Source organism: Cyprinus carpio, chromosome A4 (assembly GCF_018340385.1).
Source record: "Cyprinus carpio isolate SPL01 chromosome A4, ASM1834038v1, whole genome shotgun sequence".
NCBI lineage: Eukaryota > Metazoa > Chordata > Actinopteri > Cypriniformes > Cyprinidae > Cyprinus > Cyprinus carpio.
In genome coordinates this window covers 7,197,042-7,220,925 of record NC_056575.1, presented here as the reverse complement: position 1 = coordinate 7,220,925, position 23,884 = coordinate 7,197,042, and the positions used below count along the sequence as shown (strand labels likewise).

Below are 23,884 nucleotides of genomic sequence, written 5' to 3'. Positions count from 1 at the left end.
TTTATGATCACAGGATGGAATGTTGTTGTTTCCGTAGATTTTATCCTTAATTGGGTATCCTTAATTTTTATGCTAGTCCTATTCCATTGCACAATAGTTTTTTTTTATCTGAATTTCAAATAATGATCATTTAGGGTCAGTGAGATTTTTCAATGTTTTTGAAAGTTTCTAAATTTCACAACAAAAAAATAAATAATATTGTGAAATATTATTACAACTTAAAATAACAGTTTTTCTTTTAATATATTTGAACATTTAATTTATTCCTGTGATGGAAAATTCTGATTTGATGATTAAGAAACAGTTCTGCTTAATAATTTTGCTGAAATCATGGAACTTTTTTTTTCAGAATTAGAACAGTTTTTAAAGTATATATATATATATATATATATATTATATATGAGATATATTATATATATATATATATATATATATATATATATATATAGATATATACACACACACACACACAATGTACTTATGGCCACTTTTGAATGTACAGCATCCTTGCTGAATAAAAATATGAATTTCTTTTTGAAAAAGTCTTAGCCCATTTGTGTAAATAACCCATTAAAAGGATTTTGGTTGATTTTGCTGATGTTTTTGATTGATTAATTTCGTTTGTTGAAGTAGTTGTATTTTAATTTAGTGATGTGTTCTCTTGGTAAATAAATTTTTATTTGCCGTAAGCGGCTCATTTCGTGCATATTTTTAAATCTGCGGTGACCAAAGTGTGGCAGTAATGAGCCACCGGAGGTTTTACTCAGCCAGTACAGCAGGAGAAGTAGCGAATAGCCAATAGCTGGCCTCGTTTTATGTCACGTGCTTTCCCGCACAGCGTCTCTGTCTGCAGCATTCAGCGTGATGGGTGAGGCAGGCGGCAGTGGAGTAGCTCGAGAAAGAAAAAGAAAAAAGCGGAAGATAAAACTAATCGAACAAAGTCATCCAAAGTGTGGGAGCACTTTACTTTGAGCCTTCAAAAAAGAAGAGTAACCTGTAAACTGCGGCTGCTTTCTGCGGCAGGAAACATATCCTCTAAAAAGAGAGCAAGCCTAAGCCCTCAACATTTGGACATGTTGACCTTTTTTGCACTGCAATGCAAAGTTTTTTCTCAAATAATGAGTGAATAGTGTTTCTGCCTCATTTCCCACAGGTAGTCGAATTCCTGTCAGTTCAGGCATAAGCTGTTTTGTTTAACATTTTATCGCTTTATTACATTTTTGAATTTTGCACTGTTAAAAGGACCACTACATATTTAAATCCGATGAAAATCACAGTGTGCAAAGACTTTATTTGTGCGATTCTGCAGTACAATGTTGTTTGCAAATGTTTAGTCGTAAAAGCTGATAACATTGCTTTTTAACACTTAACATTTAAAGCTTTGTCGTTTACCAGTTCATAATTCAGTCTTGCAGCCTAATTATGACTGAATGAGAGAGGTTAATGTTTAAATGTATTTGAAATGCACTTTTTTCTAAGTATTCACAGCTCTTTTTCACACAGCAGGTTTTTTGTGTGTGTCCAATTTTTTTTCTGGACAACCTTCTGATGGATTTTACTTTAAATTTTACTTTAAAATGTGAGTTCCATTCAGGTTTCATGCCATTTCTTGCACTTTATTCGAAGGATTGTTTACAATTTCACAGCATAAGCTATAAAGCTGTTTCCCAGGTATAAGCTGTGTGTTTACAGGAAAAAAAAAAGTAATAAAATGCAATTTACTGCAATTTTATTCTGTTTTATTCTTATTCTTCGTGAAAATATGTTCTGAAAGATTCCTTAATAAGCTTTGTTCGGGATGTTAAACTACTTTAGGAGCCCTAACGACTGCCATGGTGAAAACATTACTTGAAACCTCCTTGTGAAATTTGCTAGAGTCATGTATGGGTGAGTGTTTTGATTGCAGAAGAGTTTGACAAAGGATAACCAACACATAATAAAACACAACTCCAGGTATGTTTTTGATGAGGATATGACAATGCAAAATGGTTAAAATCTCTAAAAAGTCTATGTTGAATGATAAAGACCCCTTTGTTAATAATTTACTTGGGGAAAAAATGGGCAAAACTAAAATATAAGTACATAAACCGATTCATCGATTAATCGTAAAAAGAATCGACCGATTAATCGATTAGCAAAATAATCGTTAGTTGCAGCCCTAAAAAGGATAGTTCACCTAAAAATATACTCATATATATATATATTTTTTTTTTTTATTTATTTTTTTTTTTTTGTGTTTGGTGAAAAACTCATACAGGTTTAGAACAACATATGATGATAGGGTGATTAAAGGATGACAGAATTTTCATTTTAGTTTGAACTACTTTTTTAAGTTGAGCAACCAGTTGATTCTGAATCTCAGACGTGCATTAAAACAAAAAAAAGCATGTTCTACAATGTGTAACTCTATCCAAACAGCACCGAGAGCAGCTGAAAACATTGGAGAGGTTCAAATATCACTTACAGCACAGATGAAGCCCCAGTCAGCCTTCCAGCACCACATTCATAATCAAAAGCAACATGCCCTTTTTTCCCTCGTCTGCTTTCCATCATTTTCCGATCTCCCACATGGTCCTGGAGTTTGAGGATGGAGTTGCATTTACACAGTAACAGAAGATTCCACAGCAAGAGTCAAGAGATATCCTGAATAAACCCTTTCTGATACCGTGAGGCCTGAATTCAATCATCGCAGCGTCAGAATCCAAAGCTTTCCGAAGCTATAAACCTTTAAATCAATTCTCTAATAGTTTGCATATGACCTCAAAGTGCCTTTTTGTAATTTAGAGTGATTAATAATCCAAATACAACCAATCAGAGGTAAATACTGGCCTTGTTTAACACCACATGTTGAGTTCCCCACATTCAAACAAAGGAAGCTGTTGCACAACCGTTCCACACAAACACCTGATATCCGCCTACCCAGGATGCACCTGGGACATCTGTTGCCTTGATATGCAACAGTTTGCAAAAAAGTGCATTTTAGGCTTTCATTACCAGAGATATTAATAAACCAAGTGGGACAAATTGAGAAAAGCAACACAGCGTTCCATGTCGAATCTCTGGAGGGAGTGAGTGTGTGTAGCGGGTGTTCACTGGCCATGCTTGAACATTCCAGCGGACTGACTAGCCCTTGACACATGGTAACGATTAAAGATGCTGTTATAGGCAGAAAGCAGGAGGACACGAGAGAGAAAGAGGGAGACCATGTTTGCAAGAAAGACTGCTTGTTGTTGTTGAGAAAAAGAAAGCCTGACCCTCGGATTATTCTGGATGGAAATCCTTCTTTTCGTGGCCAACGATTACACAGAACTGAATCTGGAGATAAACTCTGGGAACAGACCAAAAATTATAACACGCAACGTCCACCAGAAACAATGTCAGAGGTGTACTAGAGGGGCGAACTGATAAAACCACTGCTACTTCTCAGTGTAGAGCAGCAGAGGAAAGCTCAGGTTAACAGGCCAGGAAAGGGTTACATGCAGAGAAACAGAGCATGACTTGGCAGAGATAACTCACTGTGCTGATGAAGCCACTAAAGCACAGGAAAACATGCTATGACTTCAATTCAAATCAAATTAAATTTCCCTTCTGGGATAAAGCATGTCAACAGGGACATTCACTTCAGAGAGAAACAGAGCGACAGCTCAAGTGCTAAATTGTCTTACATCCTCCACTGATCATGTGCATGTGATTTTAAGTCTTGCAAATATAAACATATAGTTTATGTGCTAAATTGAACATTGTTATTGCTGTTCAATCTTTCACAAAGTCTGTTTATTGTCAAATGTCAAGGTTGAAAACAACATTTTGTTGAAATTGCAACACTGAATGACTAACAATAACAATAATTACACTAATAATAAATTACTAATAAATAAATTACTAATTATATATATATATATATATATATATATATATATATTATATTTATATATATAATAAATATATATTTATTTAAAATATTTTATTTATTTTTTTTTTTTAGTGTGCTTATTTACAAATTTCAAGGTTGAAGACACCATTTTGCTGTTGTAATATCTAATATAAATAAAATAATTATAAAGATAATATAATAAATTAAATGTTCCTTATTTACGGACAGTTTATTAAAGAGCAAATAAATAATGTATTATTTATTTTACAGTGAATATTATGCAGCAAAAATAGTATTTTAATTGAATGACAGCCTTTTAAAAATTATGTTACTAAAATGAACTATTAATCATATTTTTGGCAGAGCCAGTGAAGATCTGAACAAAAAAAATCCTCAAGAAAAGGAGGACACTCATCCAATACATTTTGTGAATGTGCTCATCATCTATATCCCCTAACTATCCAAAATTCCTCCAGCAACCCCCTCTGTCCCGGCTCTCTGGGTCTGTAGGACTATTTAAAGCACCTGTTACTAGATGGACCCCAGAGCGCAGCTGTCTGTCTATCAATCACTCACTCACTCACTCAATCAGGGGCTAAACGCTGAAGACCCTGTCCCAAAGCTATCATCACTTACACCCAAAACTCACGGGCTTTGTACTCCTATTTTTCCACAAACTGCTTGTTCACTGCTTAATATGCAAAGAAACTATCAGCATTATTTTATGCATTTCAACTATATTATATTTAATATAAAATCACTGAACCTGGTAGAGCTACATTTTACAGAGCCCCTAAGGGGTCATGGTGATGGAAAACTCACCAAAAAAAATATATTTCAATGCTTTTGCATTCACTCACACAAAACTTTTGTGCTCCCCTGAAAATTCGCTCACAAAAGTACTGAAATATAGTTTTTCCATCTCATATTATTTCCATTACAAAAGCTTTGTGATGAACATTTTTCAAATGTAACTATTTTATTTTTTTACTTTTTAAAAATTTATTTTTTACGCTTACATTTTGTTGAAATTCCAAGAATAAAAAAAAATGATAATAACAGCAATAACAATACTACTAATAATAATTTAAAATAAATAAATTCAAATAAAAATATAAGTAAAACAAATAAATAAATTATAAAAGAAATTTCCTCGTGCAAATCGTTTTCCATTCCCCAAGAAACGTTGCATTCTCTCACAAAACATTTGTTGTTTTCCTCCCATTTCATTTATTTTTTTCTTTTTTATTTTTGTTACAATCACCATTTCCCTTGATGTGCTCCGTATTATTTTCATGTATACATGTAAATGTAAATGTATATATTCTCACACTTTATGGTACATCAGCATGAGTGACTGAGTGCGTAGTGATCAAATAAATGAGGTGAGTGGTATTTCCTGTAGTGGCAGCAGGCCAACCCCCATGTGACACAGTTCACACACACACACACACACACACAGGGTTTCTTGGATAAGGGTGCAAGAGTTTTTCCTGCACCTCTGTGACCCTTCACTCTTGCATAAGGGGAGTTTGAGAGGCAGGTGCCCTTCTGGAAAGATCCGTCTCATTGCCAATGACAGCTGGGCTGAAAGCATGTGCCAGCATGTGAGACGGTTGGCTCCCTCCCCCAAACCCAGTAGGAGGACCACATCTGCAGTCAAAGACCAATCATATAATCATTGGTCAAATCTAGTATTTATTATGAACATATCAGTTCCATAACAGTAATAGGACTGAACATTGCCCTTTCTCTGTTGTACCTCAAGTTGTTTTGAAAGAAGGCCATGTTGCCGATCCCTGACACCCACTTAGACTTCAGAACAATATGAGGCTTTTGCCACTGCAAAAATACACCACTGACCTTAAAACAGATCCCAGAGTCATTTTATAGAAGATCCAGAAACAGGCATTGTACTTTTTGATTTATATGTCTGATAATATTTTGTGAATTACGATGAAACATAATGAAGTTCTCCTGAATCAGCCAAATTTACAGCCTTTTACTGATGATTGTGCATTAGTTTAGAATCAGACTGTCAGTCTACCACTAAAAGCACTGAAATATTAAATATAATAGATAAATGCAATACCAAAAAATCCTTCCTACCATGTTTCACAAATTAAGGATAAACTCTAATCAATGATCATTTCATGCCTGTAGGTCCTTTCCAAATGAGACGGATCCACAGATTCATAACACTGATCCTGAAATGCATACCAAAATGTACAAATGCTGTCCTAGGATCTGGTTTTGCCTCATATAATTTTGTCCATATGGACAGGATGTCAGATCACAGAAAACAATAAGATTCAAATTAATGACAATAATATATTTATATATCAACCAATATTGAGTCACTCTGAGATTATCTGCATCAGCCAACATCTATCATGTCAACAGAATGCACATATGATGTTTCAAACTATTTTTGTAGTTATAACATTAACATACATTAAAGCACTGTATATATTAGTCATATTCAATGCACATTCAAACAAATATCATGATCGGCTACTTTGATTCATATTGGAATACACATGCACTACTAATCTGTCAAACTGTATACTTGCCTAATATTTAGTGATGAAAAGCATTATATTGTGTCTTTAATGAGCACATTATTATGCACAAAAGGCAAAAATCATTCACATTCTTCATGGATATCTGTATGTTCGTTTAGCCTTCAGCTGTCCATTCAAAGAAAAATGAGTGTGGGCAATATAAAATAATTATTAACAACTTCCAAAATTATAATTAATGGAATTACAACAAACGAGAATCAATATTTACAGCATGGAAAACAGACCCATTATGATAGCTTAGTTTGTGTGGTCTGACCCCCTTAATGAAAGTATAGGTTTCAAGCGTTTTCCAAAGAATGTTTCACTAGCCACAAAAGTCACATTACAAGCCATAGTGCGCCAAGTAAACGCTGATTAGATAACCATAGCAACAATAAGCGTTCCGTTATCGAAAGGCACACCATCACAGTTTACTTGTCACTTAATTAAAGATTTACACATGACAAGACCCTTTTTGTTTGTTTTAGATATCCTTAAGATTGTTAGCCAAATGGCATAAAATCGCAACAAAGCGCGACAGCCACGAAGCTGAGCGCATATTTATGCAATAAAACAGCACTTACCTATAGAAACTAGTTTGATGTGTTCCCTTTCTAAAAACTCTAGCGCGACGGACACGTTCTCCAGCTTCATCTGCCTGAAATTGGGTCTGGCGTGGTACTTTCTGTACATTTTCTTCTGGCTGAGAACTTCCAGGAGCCCGATGAGCTTGAGCCCGTCGGTCAGGTCCTTCTGCAGGTCGTTGATTTTTTTGTTCATGCATTTCAGGTGTTCGTTGCACCACCTGGTGAAGGTGTTCTGCTGGATCTTCTTCCAGGGCGCATCCTCCGCCAGGTCCTTCTCCGTGGCCGGCATCTCCTCTTCTCCGTCCTCCCCGTTGTCGGTGCCCTGGTAATACTGCGGCGGCAGCTGCTGGTCGTAGTATGTATTATTGCTCATCATGTTTTTTTCCGATGTTCTCGTGCCCCCCTTTTATGCGACTATCAGCGAGTTTTTACAGCGCGAGGGGGAGTGGGACAGGCGCGTGCGCACGCTCTTCTGAGAAGGGAAAAAAAGGAAAGAAAACGAAAGAAAGTTTGAGAGTTGGAAGCGCGTGCGAAAATGGCAGGGATAGAAGTATTTCTTCGGACCAGAAACCAGCTTTGAACTTCCTAAGAACGGTGGCAGAGCGAAAGTTTCCAGTTAAATTTTAAATTCTTCCAGCCGATACTTTTCAGAACGCACGCCGCCAGAAAAACTTCGCTCATGCGTTATTCAAGTATAAAATAAAAGGAAAGACGGGAAAAGAGACGCGGCTTCATTTACTTGAATGGTTAAATGAAGCATGAGACGCTTTAAAACTCTGAGACCCCTCCGCAGGGCTCACACGTCAGTCTGCAGGATCTCCTGGTATGCTTCTGTCATCATGACCATATACAACTGCGCGCTGGATGGGGATTCTCTAATCTGACCGAGATAGTGATACCGGCGCCCGATTGGCCGAAGCGCGCGGCGGGGAAGGGGATTGGACAGACCCCGAGCGCCGCGACAGTTGTGACTGTCATTTTTATTTTTAGGAACCCCAAATTGGGCATGTGGGGGACTGGAGTTGCGCTTGTTGTAAAACTTGGGCTCTTTTTAACAACTGGGGCTGGAAAAAGCAAATGACAGCATAATTAGGTCAGTGAGACATTTTAACACAGGATGCTAAATACATAAGGAGAAGGGATGACAGGCTATTTATTAATAATAAAAATAAATAAATAGTATGGCAGTTTATGAATAAAATATATTTTGGCTGCAGTTGAACAAACCTCTATTCCAGTCAATGAGGTCATACACTGCAAAACATTATTTGTTAACTTAAGCTTTAAATGAGTGATTTTGCATGAAATTTATTATATATATATATATATATATATATATATATATATATATATATATATATATATATTCCAAAACAAAGATTTTCAGAGTATGTTTTTACAAGTTATTCTGCTTCAGTGCGTAATTAACTAGCAATTTCTGATTGAAAAATGTATTCTTTTGTACAAAAATTGTACCATTGTATATTTTTCATACTTAAACAATAACATGGTTTTACAGTACCTTTTTCGATAAAATGTGTAACATTTTTTACAAGGTAGTCAACGAACCTGTGCAGAGTTTCCGAATATGTTCTGTCAGTTTATAAAACAGTTCAAATGTACAGTTGATGACCCATATTAAATATGAATTATTATGAGGTTTGCATGGAGTCTGCTACAAAGTGTAAGAACAACCTTTAATGAGGTCTGAATGTTCAAAAGGAACTATGCCGAACTATTTTACATTTTATGCATAATGAGGATTTAATTTAGATTTCATTAATTTGGCACTAAAATATGATTAATGATTGTATTAAATGAGTTTATAAGGTATATCCTACCTAGAGGCTATGGATAGTGTGATTAGAATATATAATTCAGACCTGGGTTAGTTTAGTGTTTGTGCCATTAGACTTTTGACACAAAACATTATTGTTACAGAGACATAGCCAACAATGATGTCATAATCTCAGCCCCTGCTTACAAACTAGCTCATGACCTCAGGTTACAGTGCTGTCAAATGTCACAACCTGAAAGCTTGTATCATGTGACATGTTGCACACTCTCTCAAAACATGCTTTAAACATTTTATGAAAGTATTACAAACATCTAACACAAAGTTGCTATAGTATACATTACAATAACACACTGTGAGATATTAATGGTCTGAACTGAAATGTATATACAGTAAATGTGTAACAGTAAGACAGACTGAGTTATTGTTATTCACTGTTTGCTCCTGTGGTTAACTGTGACTAAACCATATACAGGCATATGGTTCACTATTACTGGAAAAGTAAGACCCCCGTGGACACCCTTTTTCATTTGTCATACACAAAAAACATAAATTCAGAAGGAAAAGAAACCTCTGACACACAAAACCTAGAAACAGAAGAGGTACATATACTTACAATGAAGTCACAGCCATGACTCAGAACCTCAGCATGCTTCAATGTGAACTGACAAATAAAACAAATGTGAATGTCAGAAGAAAGACTAGATAAATTAAGGGGGACATCTGTTCATCATTTAGTGAAAGCCATGGATATTATCTCACCTTATGATTCAACAACAGCCTGAAACAAAAGCAAGCCAAAAGCAGTTCACTGATCTGACAGAAATAAACGAGCACATACATTAGATCACGATGCCCTGGATAAACTACTTTATTAGTTCCTGTTCATTTACAAAATATACATGGTTACCAAAATACTTCAAATTTCATTATTACTTTTAAATAAATGCCTGTTAAGGCAAGACAACATGTAAACATGTCAAAGACACTGTACAGAACAGTTACAGTTACACAAGCACATACAGACACGCTGCAGCATCGCCACAACACCACATACCGACATCTCCATACATTTACCACCCTCCAACATCCAGTAAATGCCATTTACAAAAGCATTTCTAATGATTTTGTTGGTCTGTACAATTTGCAATTCTCTCAAAAACCAAAAGACTTTAATTACACGATAAACAGAACAGAAGAGAGAACTGATCTGGAGTGGGAATGTACAGAATGGACTTAAAGGAATAGTTCACCAAAAATGAAAATCTGCTGAAAATGTACTCACCCTCAGGCCATCCAATATGTGGATGAGTATGTTTATTTTTTTTATCTTAAAAGAGAAGTTGAGAAGTTCAGCATTACATCAATTGCTCACCATTGGATCCTCTGCAGTGAATGGGTGCCGTCAGAATGAGAGTCCAAACAGCTGATACAAAAAATCACAAGAACTCCAGTCCATCAATTAATGTCTTATCAAGTGAAAAGCTGTGTGTTCAGAAGAATCAAATCCATCAGAAAGGGGTTTTAACTTCAAACAAATGCTTCCAGCTAATATATGAGTCCTCTATCTGTAATATTGTTTAATATTGCACCCATTCACTGCAGAGGATTAATTGGTGAGCGAGAGAAGTAATGTTAAATTCATCAGAATCTGAAAAAACAAACTCATCTACATCTTGAATGGCCTGAGCCCTGATAGTGAATACATTTTCAGAAAATTATCATTTTTGGGTGAACTATTCCTTTAAATTAAAACAACATGACATTCAAAATACACTGATAAAGTGAAACATTTTATATAATAATTCATAATAAGGTCCATTTGGAGAACGCCTGGGCTTTCCAAAAGTTGCTATTTACTCTTACATTGGTGTTCATTTTTCAACACAAAACAAATGTGAAAAATTTCAGAAATGCCAAAAAAAAAAAAAATGTAGAGTGGGACAAATCATGCAAAGTTTAATCATAGAAAATTGTCACCGGAGCTAAAATCTACCACTGGTTTCTATCACTCAGCATGCAGAATCTGATAATGAATCTGATCATGCAAATACATATCTGTACATATTACATCATTTACAAGTGCTGAGTGGAAGAGTAAAATAAATTTGCTCCTTCTGATGTGAAACACATTTTCGAATTCCATTTCATCAAAGTAACAAACCTTCCAATGCAGTACAGGACAAATAGCATGTTTATTTCAAAGACAAATCACTGTGTAGCATGCACTGTCTTACAGAAAGTCAGCTTATCATTGATACATTGAACATTCAGTTGTGCTACCACTGAGTTCTGAGTCTATCAACAGGATAGCAGAAAACGGCACTGGAACGACGTTGGGACACTGCAGATATTCCCAAACACTGAGACTCAGCAACAACTAATGCCAGGTCTCAAAACCATACTACACAGGTCACTGCCACAACACTAGTCAGCCTTCTGCAAGCAAATATGTCTACTATGATTTAGTCACTTTGATAAGAAGTCTACTTTGTGCTGTTTGTTGAAAATGACACCAAAAGACAACAGGTGAAGACAACTTGTGTGTATACCAGAAATGGTTATATACTGTAGTAAGTATGAAGTCATAGATTCTGTTCATAACAATAGTACCGCAAGGCTCAAAGCATTCATTTACCAGAATCATTACATGATGGATATGAGTTCAGTGACAGTGTTATTAATCTTTATACAAGAAGGTACATCTGTAATACTCCCCATCCACCCAAAGACCTCAAAATTGTGTCCTCTGATGTAAAAAGCTACATATAAGTACATATTTCTAAATGTCTTTAGTGAAATATACATCATTTAAGACATGTTTCTTATCATTATAACTTTTTTTGGTGAAAGGCAGTATGGAAGTTTCTGCTTGTAGCATTCTTATTAGCTAGCTACTCAATGCATGCTATTTATGTTATTTATGCTACAGATTTGAATTGCATTGTAAGAAACATCTTTGTCATGATGTTCTGTAAGGGTTTATGATAGTAGTTCTCAGCTGGTTTTTACACTGACATCAAGTGGCAATGCTATTTTTGTTATTTTTGTTTTCGTATTTAATAAAATAATAAGTTAGTTTTTGTATTTTATTAATATTAGCATGAACTTCATAGGTCCAATGATATGCATGAGACGATTTGGGAAGATTTACTGACTACAAAAAGTATGGAAAGCATTTCAGGTCTTATTTTGCATTTTATAAGCTTTTTCATTTCGCTACAGTATTTTAACTTTATTTTAGGATAGTTTTTCCTCAAATAAACAACCTGTATCTCGTTTTTGGGTCCAGACACCAGTTGAGAACCACTTTTTCATGACATTTTGTACTTTCTGTAAAACCTTTCAAACTCTATCAGTTTCTTTGCAGAGAAGAGATTGTATAGATACATATGTCAGCTGTGTTTTGTCATTGCAAACATGCAAAAAAAATTAAATAAAAGGCAAATGACCTCAGAAGAAATCATCAATGCAACATCAGTGGAATTACAGTAGATCTGTGCTTGCCTATTACGCTTGTTTCAGAGTTATTTTAGTGTTCTTTTAGTGTACACATTAGTCAACCCTTGTATAAAAATATCTATCACTCTTTAGCATCATTTATCAATCTACACACATAAAATCAATCTACAAATTTCATGTCTTGGAATAAACAATTCAGATACAAAAAAAATTTTTTTGTTTTTTTATAATAAGATTATTTTACTAGAATAACCTTAACCCACCTGGAATCTTCAAACTCTGAATTTTTTTCACCAAAATGAATGTAAAAATGACAAATAGTATGCATTAGATGAGTATTCTCCTTTGCTAGCATATAGAGAAGTACTGTATAGTTACCTACAGAGTTTTTGAGTTAGAAACCAAAGAGAACATGCCATGGTTGAAAGTGAAAGAAGTTCTCGGTAATTGAACCTAAACACAAATGATTCTGACAATATTTAGACTCTGGTAAGTAATTATTCAAAATGGGAAGATCCAGGAAGATTAAATAAGTACTGCAGGCTCCTACCTAATCCAAAAGCAGTGAAGCACAAAGCAATATGCTGCATCCAAAGCATTGTTGATGAAGAATGGCGGCCTCTTCGTTCCCCAAGCAATCAGGAATCTGTTTATAGAGGTAAAATGTGCAAATGTTCTACTGAAAAGTGATAAGGCAAATAGTTTTGGGAAAGAAAACAACTGATGAAATGGAAAGCGGGGAGCCAGACCAATCAGAAGCTCTCAGAGTCATCGTCCATTCTGACCGTTTAAATACTCACAGCATGGCGTCAGTGTCTGTAGCACTGCTGCTCCAAACAGATATGATTGTCTACAAAAGCAGAGCAAAGAAGTAGAGACAGCAAACAACCAGCATCACGATGCACACCAAAAAGCGTCAAGTTTGGAAGCCATGTGTTATTGTGTTCCCAGGTGAGTGGTGGTTTTCAGTTCCCATTGGTGGTTAAGTGTGGTCAGGGTGATAGAATTGTGTACCATGGGCAGAGTGGGACGATGAGGTCACTTCCTGTCCAGCGCTCAGGCCAGAGCTCTGGTGAAACTGGGAATGAGTAGAACTGCTGCTGCTGCCACTGCAACAACCATCACCAGGTTCCAGTCTCCCTCACTCTCCTGAGGTCAATGAGAGGATGAGAATGAGGTCAAGGGAAGTCATATTTAAATTTTTGATATTTTTTTCTCTTAGTATAATTTTTTTATTTTGATTTTTGTTGTTTGATGTTTTTAAAAGAATAGAAATTTGACATTGGTTGTTTTTTTTTCTCTTAATTAGTGTTGGTTGATAGTATTACAAGATATATTATACATATACACAATTATATTATAATATATATATATATATATATATATACACACATATATAATTACTGAGTAACTTTTTATATATGTGTGTTTACTCATTAAATAAATTAAATTCTGAGTAACATTAGAAAATACAATTGTATTTAATTTAATATTAATTATTTTATATTTTGATATTTTATAATTTTAGATTTTATGAAGGTCAATAGAAGTCATAATAAAAATTGCTTATATTTTTCTCTTAATGATATTAGTCATATATATTTAAATTTTGTATTATATAAATAATATATATATAGCTTAAAAATATTTTAATTAAATATATAGTATTATTTTCATATTTACTTATAAAAATTTAAGCTGATAATCAATATTTTGTGCATCTCTGATTTTGTAAAAGTAAACATTTACATATTTTTTTAAATTTAAATTACAATTAAAAAATATTCTCGTCCAACTTTCTTTAACTTTAAAATGTATGTACTTTTTCTGACAGAGGCTTCGATGTTCTTGACCAAGTGTTCACTGGAGCAGGTACACGCTCACAAATGACAATGAAACAGAAACACAAATCAGAGTTGGATCTCTTGCTAGAGGACACTGAATGAGGTTACAGAACTGATCTGGTTTTAATGAACCTTCTGAGGACTTGTTGTTTATTTCCAGTCATCTTCTGTAATAGCGCTGGACTTGAGAGCTAAATATACCCATCCAGAAATGTGGAGAGATACAAAGCCAAGAGCAATGACCCAGTAAATACTCAAATCACTGTCACACACGTTTTCTTTTACACTCTCTATTACTCTCTCTCCATCTGGTGTTGTGAGATTGGCAGTGGAAACTGCATGACAGTCCAGCAGAATCAAAGAACTGTGTAAGTGTGTGTGCGTGGGGCTTCAGTTGGCCCCGCTGGACAGCAGAACTGTTGAAATCAGAGTTTTGTCATACATTTGGCTGGGATAATAACATTCGGAAATCTCAGAGGATGTCTGAATATGACTTGTTTTTTGATGATGTCAAACATCCTGACTGAAAGTCTATGATGCAAAAATACTGCTGTCTAAACTACAAAAGCACAATCTAATTTCGCAATCTAACTAAAGAAAAGTCTACTCCCTTCGGAAAAAGGATGTCTTTTTCTTTATACAGGGTAACAAAGAATAGACCCATTTTTAACATACTCCATCTTGAATGAGAGTTCTTAATGTTTGTGTTTTGTTTAGGGGATTTCTAAACCTTTGAAAAGACAGGAATAAATGCAACTAGATGCTGAAATGTTCTGCCCATTAAAGATGTTTGAGAATAATAAGATTATGAAATCAACTTGTTGATGTTGACAAGAATTATTCTGTTTTGTCAGTAACATTTCAGACCACTGTGGCTAGTACATGCTAATGAATTCATGCGTTAGCAGTCCTCATTCATTGTTTAGGCTTGCAGTTTCTTGTTCTGCCACAAACTTGGTTCAGAAATTAAGTTTGTCCTGTAAATTTGGACTTTTATGTTTATTTAAAGGGATAGTTCCCTCAAAAATGAAAATTCTGTCATCATTTACTCACCCTCAAGTTGTTCCAAACAAGCATGAGTTTTTTTCTAATGTTGAACACAAAAGAAGTTTTTTGAAGAATGTTGGTAACCAAATTGTTGCCGGTAGCCATCGACTTTCACAGTATTTTTTTCTTACTGTAAAAGTCAATGGCTACCGGCAACTGTTTGGCTAACAATATTCTTCAAAAGAAAAAAAAAAAAATCATACAGGTTTAGAACAACTAGAGGGTGAGTAAATGATGACAGAATTTTCAGTTTTCATGTGAGTTGTTTTTTCACACTAGTTAACTGGAAAAATATGTTTGTGGAACAATGTGCACATCCATAAAAGGCCCTCGTAAAGAATCAGGCCCTCGTATCCAATGGGCAAACAGGTTTGTTTAGCAAGACAGTTGTGACCATTTATTGTGGCTTATAAAAAGTTATATTTTGACCAGGATAAAGATGAGTTTCACAATACAGGAGGGACAAAAAAGGCTCATCTCTGGACTCTTAGAGAAAAAAGGCAAAGCCATACCTTTCCCCCTTTAGGACAAGAGCTCCTTCCAGCAGCACCATATCAGGCCCATTATTACAACCATTCCTATGAAGGGTATGGAGAGAATAGGGCACTCAGACGAAGGAGTGGAGCTCTGAGGAAAAACACAGGGGGTGCAGGGATGGAGAGAGGAAGAGGAGGAAGAGGTGGTGAGAGAAACAAAAGAAAAAATGACAGACACTCAAAATAAGGTAATGATTACACATGGGAAGGTTTGTGCACATGTGGAATTACAGATAAATAAAACATGGAAAATAATAAAAAAGTAATAGAGAGAAAGAATGAAGAGTGTGAGGATGAAAGGGAGAAAACACAACCAGATAGATAGATAGATAGATAGATAGATAGATAGATAGATAGATAGATAGATAGATAGATAGATAGATAGATAGATAGATAGATAGATAGATAGATAGATAGATAGATATGCCAGCAGTTTATCGGGAATCATCAAATTTGTTTGGAATTTGATATAGTTCAGTGTGCGTCGTGAGCATATGGGAGTTTATGATATGTTTATGTAGGTGTTCAGTGGTTATAAAGCAACAGAATGAAGCGATGAAAGACCACGGGGGAGCAGGGAGACAGGAAAATACACTAAGATTAGATACACAGCAAAGATGGTTAAACACAAAATGGAAACCTTGTGCTCGTTTTGACCCTCCGGCTGATAAACACAGAGCCAAGGTCACCATCTTAGCATTTAAAGATCCTTGCCCACACTGCGCAGCCAGCCCACTGTATTAAACCAATGTACTGGGTTAAATCTGTCAACAGTAGTTCAGACATGTTGTTGAATACCACAGAAAATAATTCGGATTCATCCTTCAGTTTGTATAAACAAACAAACCAAACATGAGAACGCATTGTGGCTTCTCTGATTGGTGGATCTTTCTTTTTCTTTTATGGGTAGTGAAATTCTTCAATTAAAATGTAAACAAAGTGACTTTTAACTAAACATTTTTCTCAATTACTTCTGGAACCCGACTTTCCTTTGAATGTTTTCTGTGATATTTGCTAGCATATTACAGATTCTGTCGATAGAGCTCCATTTGTATTTAACCCAGAACATTCCTTTAAGGAATCATGGGAATTGTAGGCAGCAGAACAGTGTGCGTGAGGGGTTAACCACACAATTAAAGTACAACTATGAAGGACGGATGACTGATATGGGACAGGGTACTCAGACTGGACAGACTCTTTGATAGGAAAAAAAAAACCTTAGTTAATTAGGATTTCTGTGGTTTGGAAAAACTCACCCTAAGACCTTGTTATTAGACAGCAGAGGGGTTAGAAAGACTTCTATGTCAGTGCACATTGTACACACACAAAAGCTTGATTTACTACAGTGGATCAAGAAAACTAGCTAGACACATTAGCTGCTAAAGCTTTGACAAACACAAGATGTGGAAAACACACACAATGTGTGTGACAGGGCAAAAAGCAACCCAAAGTGAAACATACACACTCGCCCGAAAATGGCAAGTGGTTTAGTTAGACAGGATGCACTTTGAAAGACAGGTACTGCTGTTGGACAGATGGTCGCTTCAGCGGTGGTTGACCCCACATGCAAAACGTTAGTCATGTACAGAGCATTTTCAAACACTGACAAACATGTAGGTCGATGGAGTCATGGTGCCATTCTGTTGATAATATTTCGCACTACTTGCTGTGTGAGTAATGTCTGTTTGTTTTCAGCATGTGTACAGTACAGTGATTTATTTGAGGTCACATTTTGTACCCCACAGAAGTTCACACATTCACTGTCTGAAGTTCTAGAGTGATGGCTCTTATGGATTTGGAAGAAAGCAGTGTGTTATGACTGATGTCCGACCCCCTTTATGACCCCTCACCTGAGCCTTCCTCCCAGCCAGCCGATCAAGCTCCGCCCTACAACGCTGCAGCTCCGCCTCTAGCTCCGCCCTCTCCCTCTGGCTGCTCTCATACCGCCCCTGCAGTTCCGTAAGCTCTCCTTTTAGTCCCTCACACTAAAAGAACGGAGAGATATAGAGAAATAACAAATGATAGAGGACAAGTGATTAGATTCACTGAGTCACAGGTAGAGTTTTAACTTGTGTGGCAGAAAGAAGTTGACTAAAAATCTTTTAATCATTCCATAATTTAATAGAGGACAGAGGAATTAGATTTTCATTGTTGTCACACTGTCAGGGTTTTTCAGCGAGATTTCTCACAAGGTCATGTTGTTGAACAACTGAAGACAAAATAACCAGATATTCTGTGACCATCAAGTATTTGGCTCACACTTTTTGTCAATACCGTGACGGATGGTTTGGTTTGCAACCTAATGTGACCTCAATTCACCCCATACTGAGAGTGAAGAATGTTTTTAATTAGTATTTTTGTTGTAAAATAATTTTTTAAAATATGAAACTTTTTTTAATTATCAGACATTATCATCATACATAGTATACATATATAGGTAGATAGAGAGAACTCTTTTTGGCCAGGTGGTCATGGTAAATCTCAAAATATCCAAATAATCTAAATTAATTCTATAACTAGTGTAAATTCCAGACATGCCGAACCTCTCTCTGGACCTGTGATGCTTTCTCCTCGGCTTGTTTCAGCTGGTCTCTGAGGGAGAACACCTCCGAAAATCCTCCACTCATCCCCGTCGGGGTGATGGGTTTCCCCTCAAATGAGATGTTCTTTTGGGTGTAAGCATCGACCGGATTCCCACCTCCTACTTCCAACGTGCTGACGAAACCCTCAACCATCACCTCTTTTTCTACATCTTTTTCTGTGTCATTTTCTCCATCATTCTGCTCTGCTTTGAGGGCCAGGCATGATTCAGCTGAGCTGTCAAGATGGAAGCAGGAAATGTACACTACATTTATTAAAGATGATGTGGTGCATTTTTAGTGTATTACTAATGTACTTGAACTTGTGAGCTCCTGATGCCCTCTTTGCAGATTAGCTTCATATTGTAACTTTGATACTGTGTGTGTGTGTGTGTGTGTGTGTGTGTGTGTGTGTTTGTTTTTTTTTTGTGTGTGTGTGTGTGTGTGTTTGTGTTTTTGTTTGTGTGTGTTTGTGTGTGTGACAGCCGCACTGCAGTACTCATTACTGTTATTCAAAAATCTCAAAAACTCTCTGGTTTCTCTCCCTCTTTCACTCTCTTAGTCTCTCACAGTGCTTATAAAGTCTTTACAGTAGACACTGTAACTCTACACAGCTGTTTTCACTTCCGAGAACAGTTATTCTTTTAGCAATAGTTTAAAAAAATATAACGTTATATTTGCAGAAGCATTAATTTTAAATAAAGATTGAATTAGATTCATAAAGTCAAAGAAACCTTGATGTCTTAAAATAGCTGTAAGGCAACTGTGCCTCATCTCGCTGCCAAAATATTTGGATAAGATGAAATACACAATCATTAATGTTTCATGTTGCTGTGAAACGCTTTCATAGCTGCTAAATAGTTTTAGTGAGAGTGTCCACTGAGACAGATTATGGCTGAATGCTACAGCGGTCATGCAGGCCTTATTAACAGTGACTAAGCTTGCGATGCTCCGCGGCTGATTTGTCTTGTTTGTTTGTGTGTGATTGACAGGCCCTGTGGCCAATCACCTGGCTTGCTGCTGCTCCAACATCTCCAGTTTCTCAGAGAGCTGCTTGTTGTCATTCTTCAGGGTCTGACACTCGTCCTTCAAGCAGCGACACTCCTCCATCAGCTGGTCCATGTCACCTGTCCGAACAGATGTCAGTCAAAGTAGAAGTAGGGAAAAACAGTGAATAGCATATTAGCATTACTACTTTTATTATGTCTGCTATTCTAAATTCATGTATGTTTCAAATGGAATACTACCATAATACTTGTACTACTTTTTGTAGTATGCAGTATATATACTGTTCACATTATGCAATTTTTATGCAAGAAATACCTGGATGATCTACTATATTAACTAAAGAGCAAATACAGTATACTATAAAAACACAGTATGCTATTCCAAATGTAGTCACACGCTATGTTCAGAACAAAATACTACCATACTAAAGTAAAGCATACTGCACAATATCTTCTGCCTACAATATTTGATAAATTGCACTTGAATAATGACACACTATCGTTTAAAAGTTTAGGGTCAATGATCATACTGTGACCCAGTATATATCCAACATAAAAAAATAAATAAAAAAAAATTATAGGATGAATATGGTTGTATGCCACTTGGAACATACCCATTGTCCTAAAGGCCAAATTGCATAGAAACAGATTTGTTTCTGATTGTGAAACAAACAATACAGAGGCTACACATCTATGGCAGAAAAATAGTGAGCATTTGACCAGGGAGCCGTAAACACAAACCAAATCCTGCAACTAGTCTCCAGGAAAACAAGCCATTCTGCTCTCTTCCTGCTGCAGCAGTCTGACCTGTCAATCAGGAGTCATGTTTGCTTTGCACGTCCCCACATGATGCAACGTTCATCCCCCAATAGCATAACCTCTAATCTAGAAGGAATCTGTCTTGCAAACAACACTGCACTCTGTCTATGCCAACCCTGAATGTGTACTTGGTGTAAATAACCATCAGAAGCGCATGCACCGATAAACAACGTAACCTCAGTCGCATCTGACTCCAAATCAGAGTTAACATAAAGGCTCTTATGTGTTCATGTTCAACACTGTTTTGCAATCAGCGCATCTAACCGCATGTCCCCATCAGCAGTAATCACTGGTATGTTGTTTTTATTGCAGATCTTAATATAGTAAAGTTCTACCGGCATTAAGGGAACAGAAAACAGCCCCGGCGCCCTTAGAGGCAGAGAAAGACATCAACACCAGACAAATGGGGCTCGGTGGAGGTCCTGCACTCTGTCAGAATGTCAAACAGACACTCAGACACTGAAAGATTCTGTAATACCCTCGCATTTGTCAGTGACAATGCATTCTGGGTAATATCAGAGAACTGTGTCATGTCAGGCAATGGGGAAGAAAAGTTGATAAAAGGTCTGTATCGCTCTACAGGGTTTATTTGCTATCAGCATCTGTCAGTAATGTTGGAATGAGGTTATGTGATATAAAGAAAAGTCTTGCTGGAGAAATCTCAGCTGGCTCATGTACAGAAACACAGACGAGGTCTGGAAAAATTGACTCCACAGAGCATATAACTTTGCATGTGTGTGGAATAGATGGATTACACCCCAAAATTATAGATAAGCAGACCCACAAAAATACATTCATTTGATTTTCTAACATGGTGAACTATATGTTGTTTTTATATCGAACTAATAAGTCTATAGAAACCTATTTTTTTTTAAATTGATAATATGCTATAATGATGACATTAGTATGGTATACTTTTATACTTTTATTTCAGCTGTATATATTCTATTTCAGCTTTATTTCAATTACAGAAACCAGTTTTTAATAGTTTTCGTTTCAGTTGACAATAATCACAGTCATTTTCCTTTAAAGGTGAACGGTGAATGTTGACAATGTTGTGATTTCAGGTTTTCCTATAATTTAATACATACTATATGTACCCCACAATGTAGGCAAAACACAGACACACATAACATCTGTCCTTCTGTTAATTAGTGACTTGTGTATGCAAATCTTGCATATAGAAACCTGAAACAGACATCAGCATTCACACTATTTCACCCTTCTTAGCTTCTGCATTTGAGCACATCCAAACAAACATAAGCAACAAAATTGTGCCAAAGCACACACAGCCAACAGATCTCACACACACACACACCCTCATGGAAAATGGGCTTGTCCTGCCAACCGCATAGTTGTTTTGGAGAGGTGTGAGGAGTGTGTGCTGTATTATTTCCCTGTTGTACTCACTGCTCATTAGAGGTCATTAGAGGTCATTTACCATATTAACACAGTTTTTAGAGTGTGTTGAGCTTCATACGAGTGAATCCCACTGTATTCTATACACTCATATATAATATACAGATTAAATGGATGAGGAAGATGGTACGGTTAACTAGTCACATTCATTGTGTTTTGGAGCACATTATGTAACTAATAGGTCATCCTTGACCAACCAAGTCAACATGTTTACCAGTATACACTTCAAGCTGATACAGACTGGGCGTTTTAGCTGGCATAGTTTGGGAGCCTGTAGTGTGGTGGGAATCAGACCTTCTCCTCCTGCTTTCTCCTGCTCTTCTCTGCGCTGGTTCTTCATGCTGATTTCGGCCCGCAGTGTGGTCAGCTCTAGCTCGTACTCCTGCGTGGTGCCCCGCAGACGCTCCAGCGCGGCACGTACACGGCACAGTTCCTCCTGCAGCAGGGCGATGTCATTTTCTCGCTCAGCTGCCGCCTCCTCCGCCGACTGCTGCAGCTCCTGCACCTCCTCCTGTGCTACACGCAGCTCCTCCTGCGCCTCCCACAGCTCACTGGCCTTCTCCTCCTCAAGACTGTCCAGCTCCTCTTGCACTGAACGCAGCTGGGCTGTGGGTCAGAACAACATTTTTTAACTGAAAATTGGGTAATAAAAAGTATTGCAGTACAGTCATATGTTAATACAATAGTACTTTGATATGTACCAAAGTATAACATAAAACTATATTCACATAGCATGTTATTCACATGGTATTTTATTTAAATATATTTTCACATAGTATGTTTTTTTAGTTATTTGTTTTTTATTTGTGTTTTTGGGAAATAATTGGGAAGAATGGTTTAATTCTTTGTGTATGAATGAATATCTAAAAAAAAACTTTGGCAACTTGGCAACTGAAATAAGTTTAAAATGGAACAACTACTAAAATTAAAACTGAAATACAAATGAAATCAAGTTAAATGGAAATATTAAAGAAAAAACAATTAACATGGAGGCACATACCAAATTACCAAAATTAAAATGAAAACTGATAATATAAAAATAAAAGCTAATTCAAATATCTCACAAATGATAGGAAAAGTATGCATATACTGTCAACTAACTAATAAAATCCATGTAGAATTTATATATGCACCGTTTGAGGACATCAAGACCATCGGAGGTTTATAATTAGCCACTTCACTGAAAACCAAGGACATCTGAAGTGAAAAATACAGGCCTTTGTTTCTTGTCTCTTTACAGAATTCACTCAGCACAGCCAGCTCTCAAGTAGCAAAAAAAAGTCAAAACCTCTCAAACTAACAACACAAAGTGTGAATTTTAGTCTACAGGGGCTTCTGTAAAACTATAATCAGTCTCTTTCTTGCAAGGCGGGAACACCAATAGTAAAAAAACAATAAAACTTTGTCACAGGGTGTGATTAAACCGAAGTTTTCTCCGGTATCCAGCATGTGAATGTGATTCTGGCAGAGGTTTGTTGTGTTATTTATATACTGTATGTGATTCCATTACTCATGATGGTACTTCGGCACAGCCCGTGCACTTCTGTAAACGCAGGTTTACTTTGCCTCCTCACAGTTCATTTAATTGAATTACAGTACAGCCGCTGAGAGAGTGAAAGTGAGTCACTGAGGAAGTGAACAACAATTCCATCATCTCTGCTTTTCCCATCTCTCCACGGCTCACACAGGCCCTCTCTACTCCCTCTTGCACCAAAGTAGCACTCAAACAAACTAATGGAACTGCGATGTCAAAACCACAGGAAATTACATCATGCTTGAAGGATTCTATGGTAGTTACCTGACTGATTGTGTGTGTATATCATTCATAATGCATTGATAGATTTGATTTTGATTGAATACAAAGAGTCTGAAGACCTTGCGGAAGTGTTTGAACATGACGAGCAGAGAGTAAAACAATTAGTTGATATTATCAATTTTAATGCATTCATAAAGATAATGAAGCTGCATTGCTAGTGCATACTGTCTACTATTGAAAAAAAAAATTTTGTTTTTTTTTTTGTAAAAAGATTTTAAAAAGAAGTATGCTACATGGTCACATTTAGAGAGTGCCTTTCAAACATCATTTTTGAAACATAAATAAAATTAAATTAAATTAAACAAAATTAAATACAATTTATTTGTAAATAAATAAAAATGATACAAAATAAAATAAAAATATAAAATAAAATAGTAAATGAAATAAGATGACATGAAAAACAAAACAAACCGACAATAAATAAAATAGTCAAATAAAACAAAATATAACCGTAGTTAAAAATAAAATGAAATAAAATAAGTAATAACTACAGTTTCAGTTATTTAAAGTTTTTCAGACCAAAATGTTTCAAGAA

The 23,884-nt window shown here is 36.1% G+C and overlaps 2 protein-coding genes across 15 annotated transcripts in view; both read right to left on the bottom strand.

The window, feature by feature from the left end:
- The window catches only part of LOC109066092 (filamin-C-like), a 49,581-nt gene extending 41,689 nt beyond the window's left edge, over positions 1–7,892 (bottom strand). For all 8 annotated transcript variants that reach the window (XM_042748657.1, XM_042748682.1, XM_042748665.1 and 5 more), the window contains exon 1: positions 7,023–7,892. In XM_042748657.1, the coding sequence (XP_042604591.1) occupies positions 7,023–7,401 (379 nt within the window). In that variant the 5' untranslated portion in view covers positions 7,402–7,892. The remainder of the gene's footprint in view (positions 1–7,022) is intronic.
- A 4,619-nt stretch (positions 7,893–12,511) lies between these two features.
- Positions 12,512–23,884, bottom strand: part of LOC109066057 (coiled-coil domain-containing protein 136-like) — a 27,425-nt gene continuing 16,052 nt past the window's right edge. For 4 of the 7 annotated variants that reach the window (XM_042749039.1, XM_042749058.1, XM_042749049.1 and 1 more), the window contains 6 exons: positions 21,828–22,139; positions 19,298–19,415; positions 18,253–18,526; positions 17,560–17,694; positions 15,686–15,800; positions 12,512–13,431 (listed from right to left, as the gene is read on the bottom strand). In XM_042749039.1, the coding sequence (XP_042604973.1) occupies positions 15,696–15,800; positions 17,560–17,694; positions 18,253–18,526; positions 19,298–19,415; positions 21,828–22,139 (944 nt within the window). In that variant the 3' untranslated portion in view covers positions 12,512–13,431; positions 15,686–15,695. The remainder of the gene's footprint in view (positions 13,432–15,685; positions 15,801–17,559; positions 17,695–18,252; positions 18,527–19,297; positions 19,416–21,827; positions 22,140–23,884) is intronic. The other 3 variants (XR_006157858.1, XM_042749063.1, XM_042749067.1) reach the window with 3 other exon arrangements.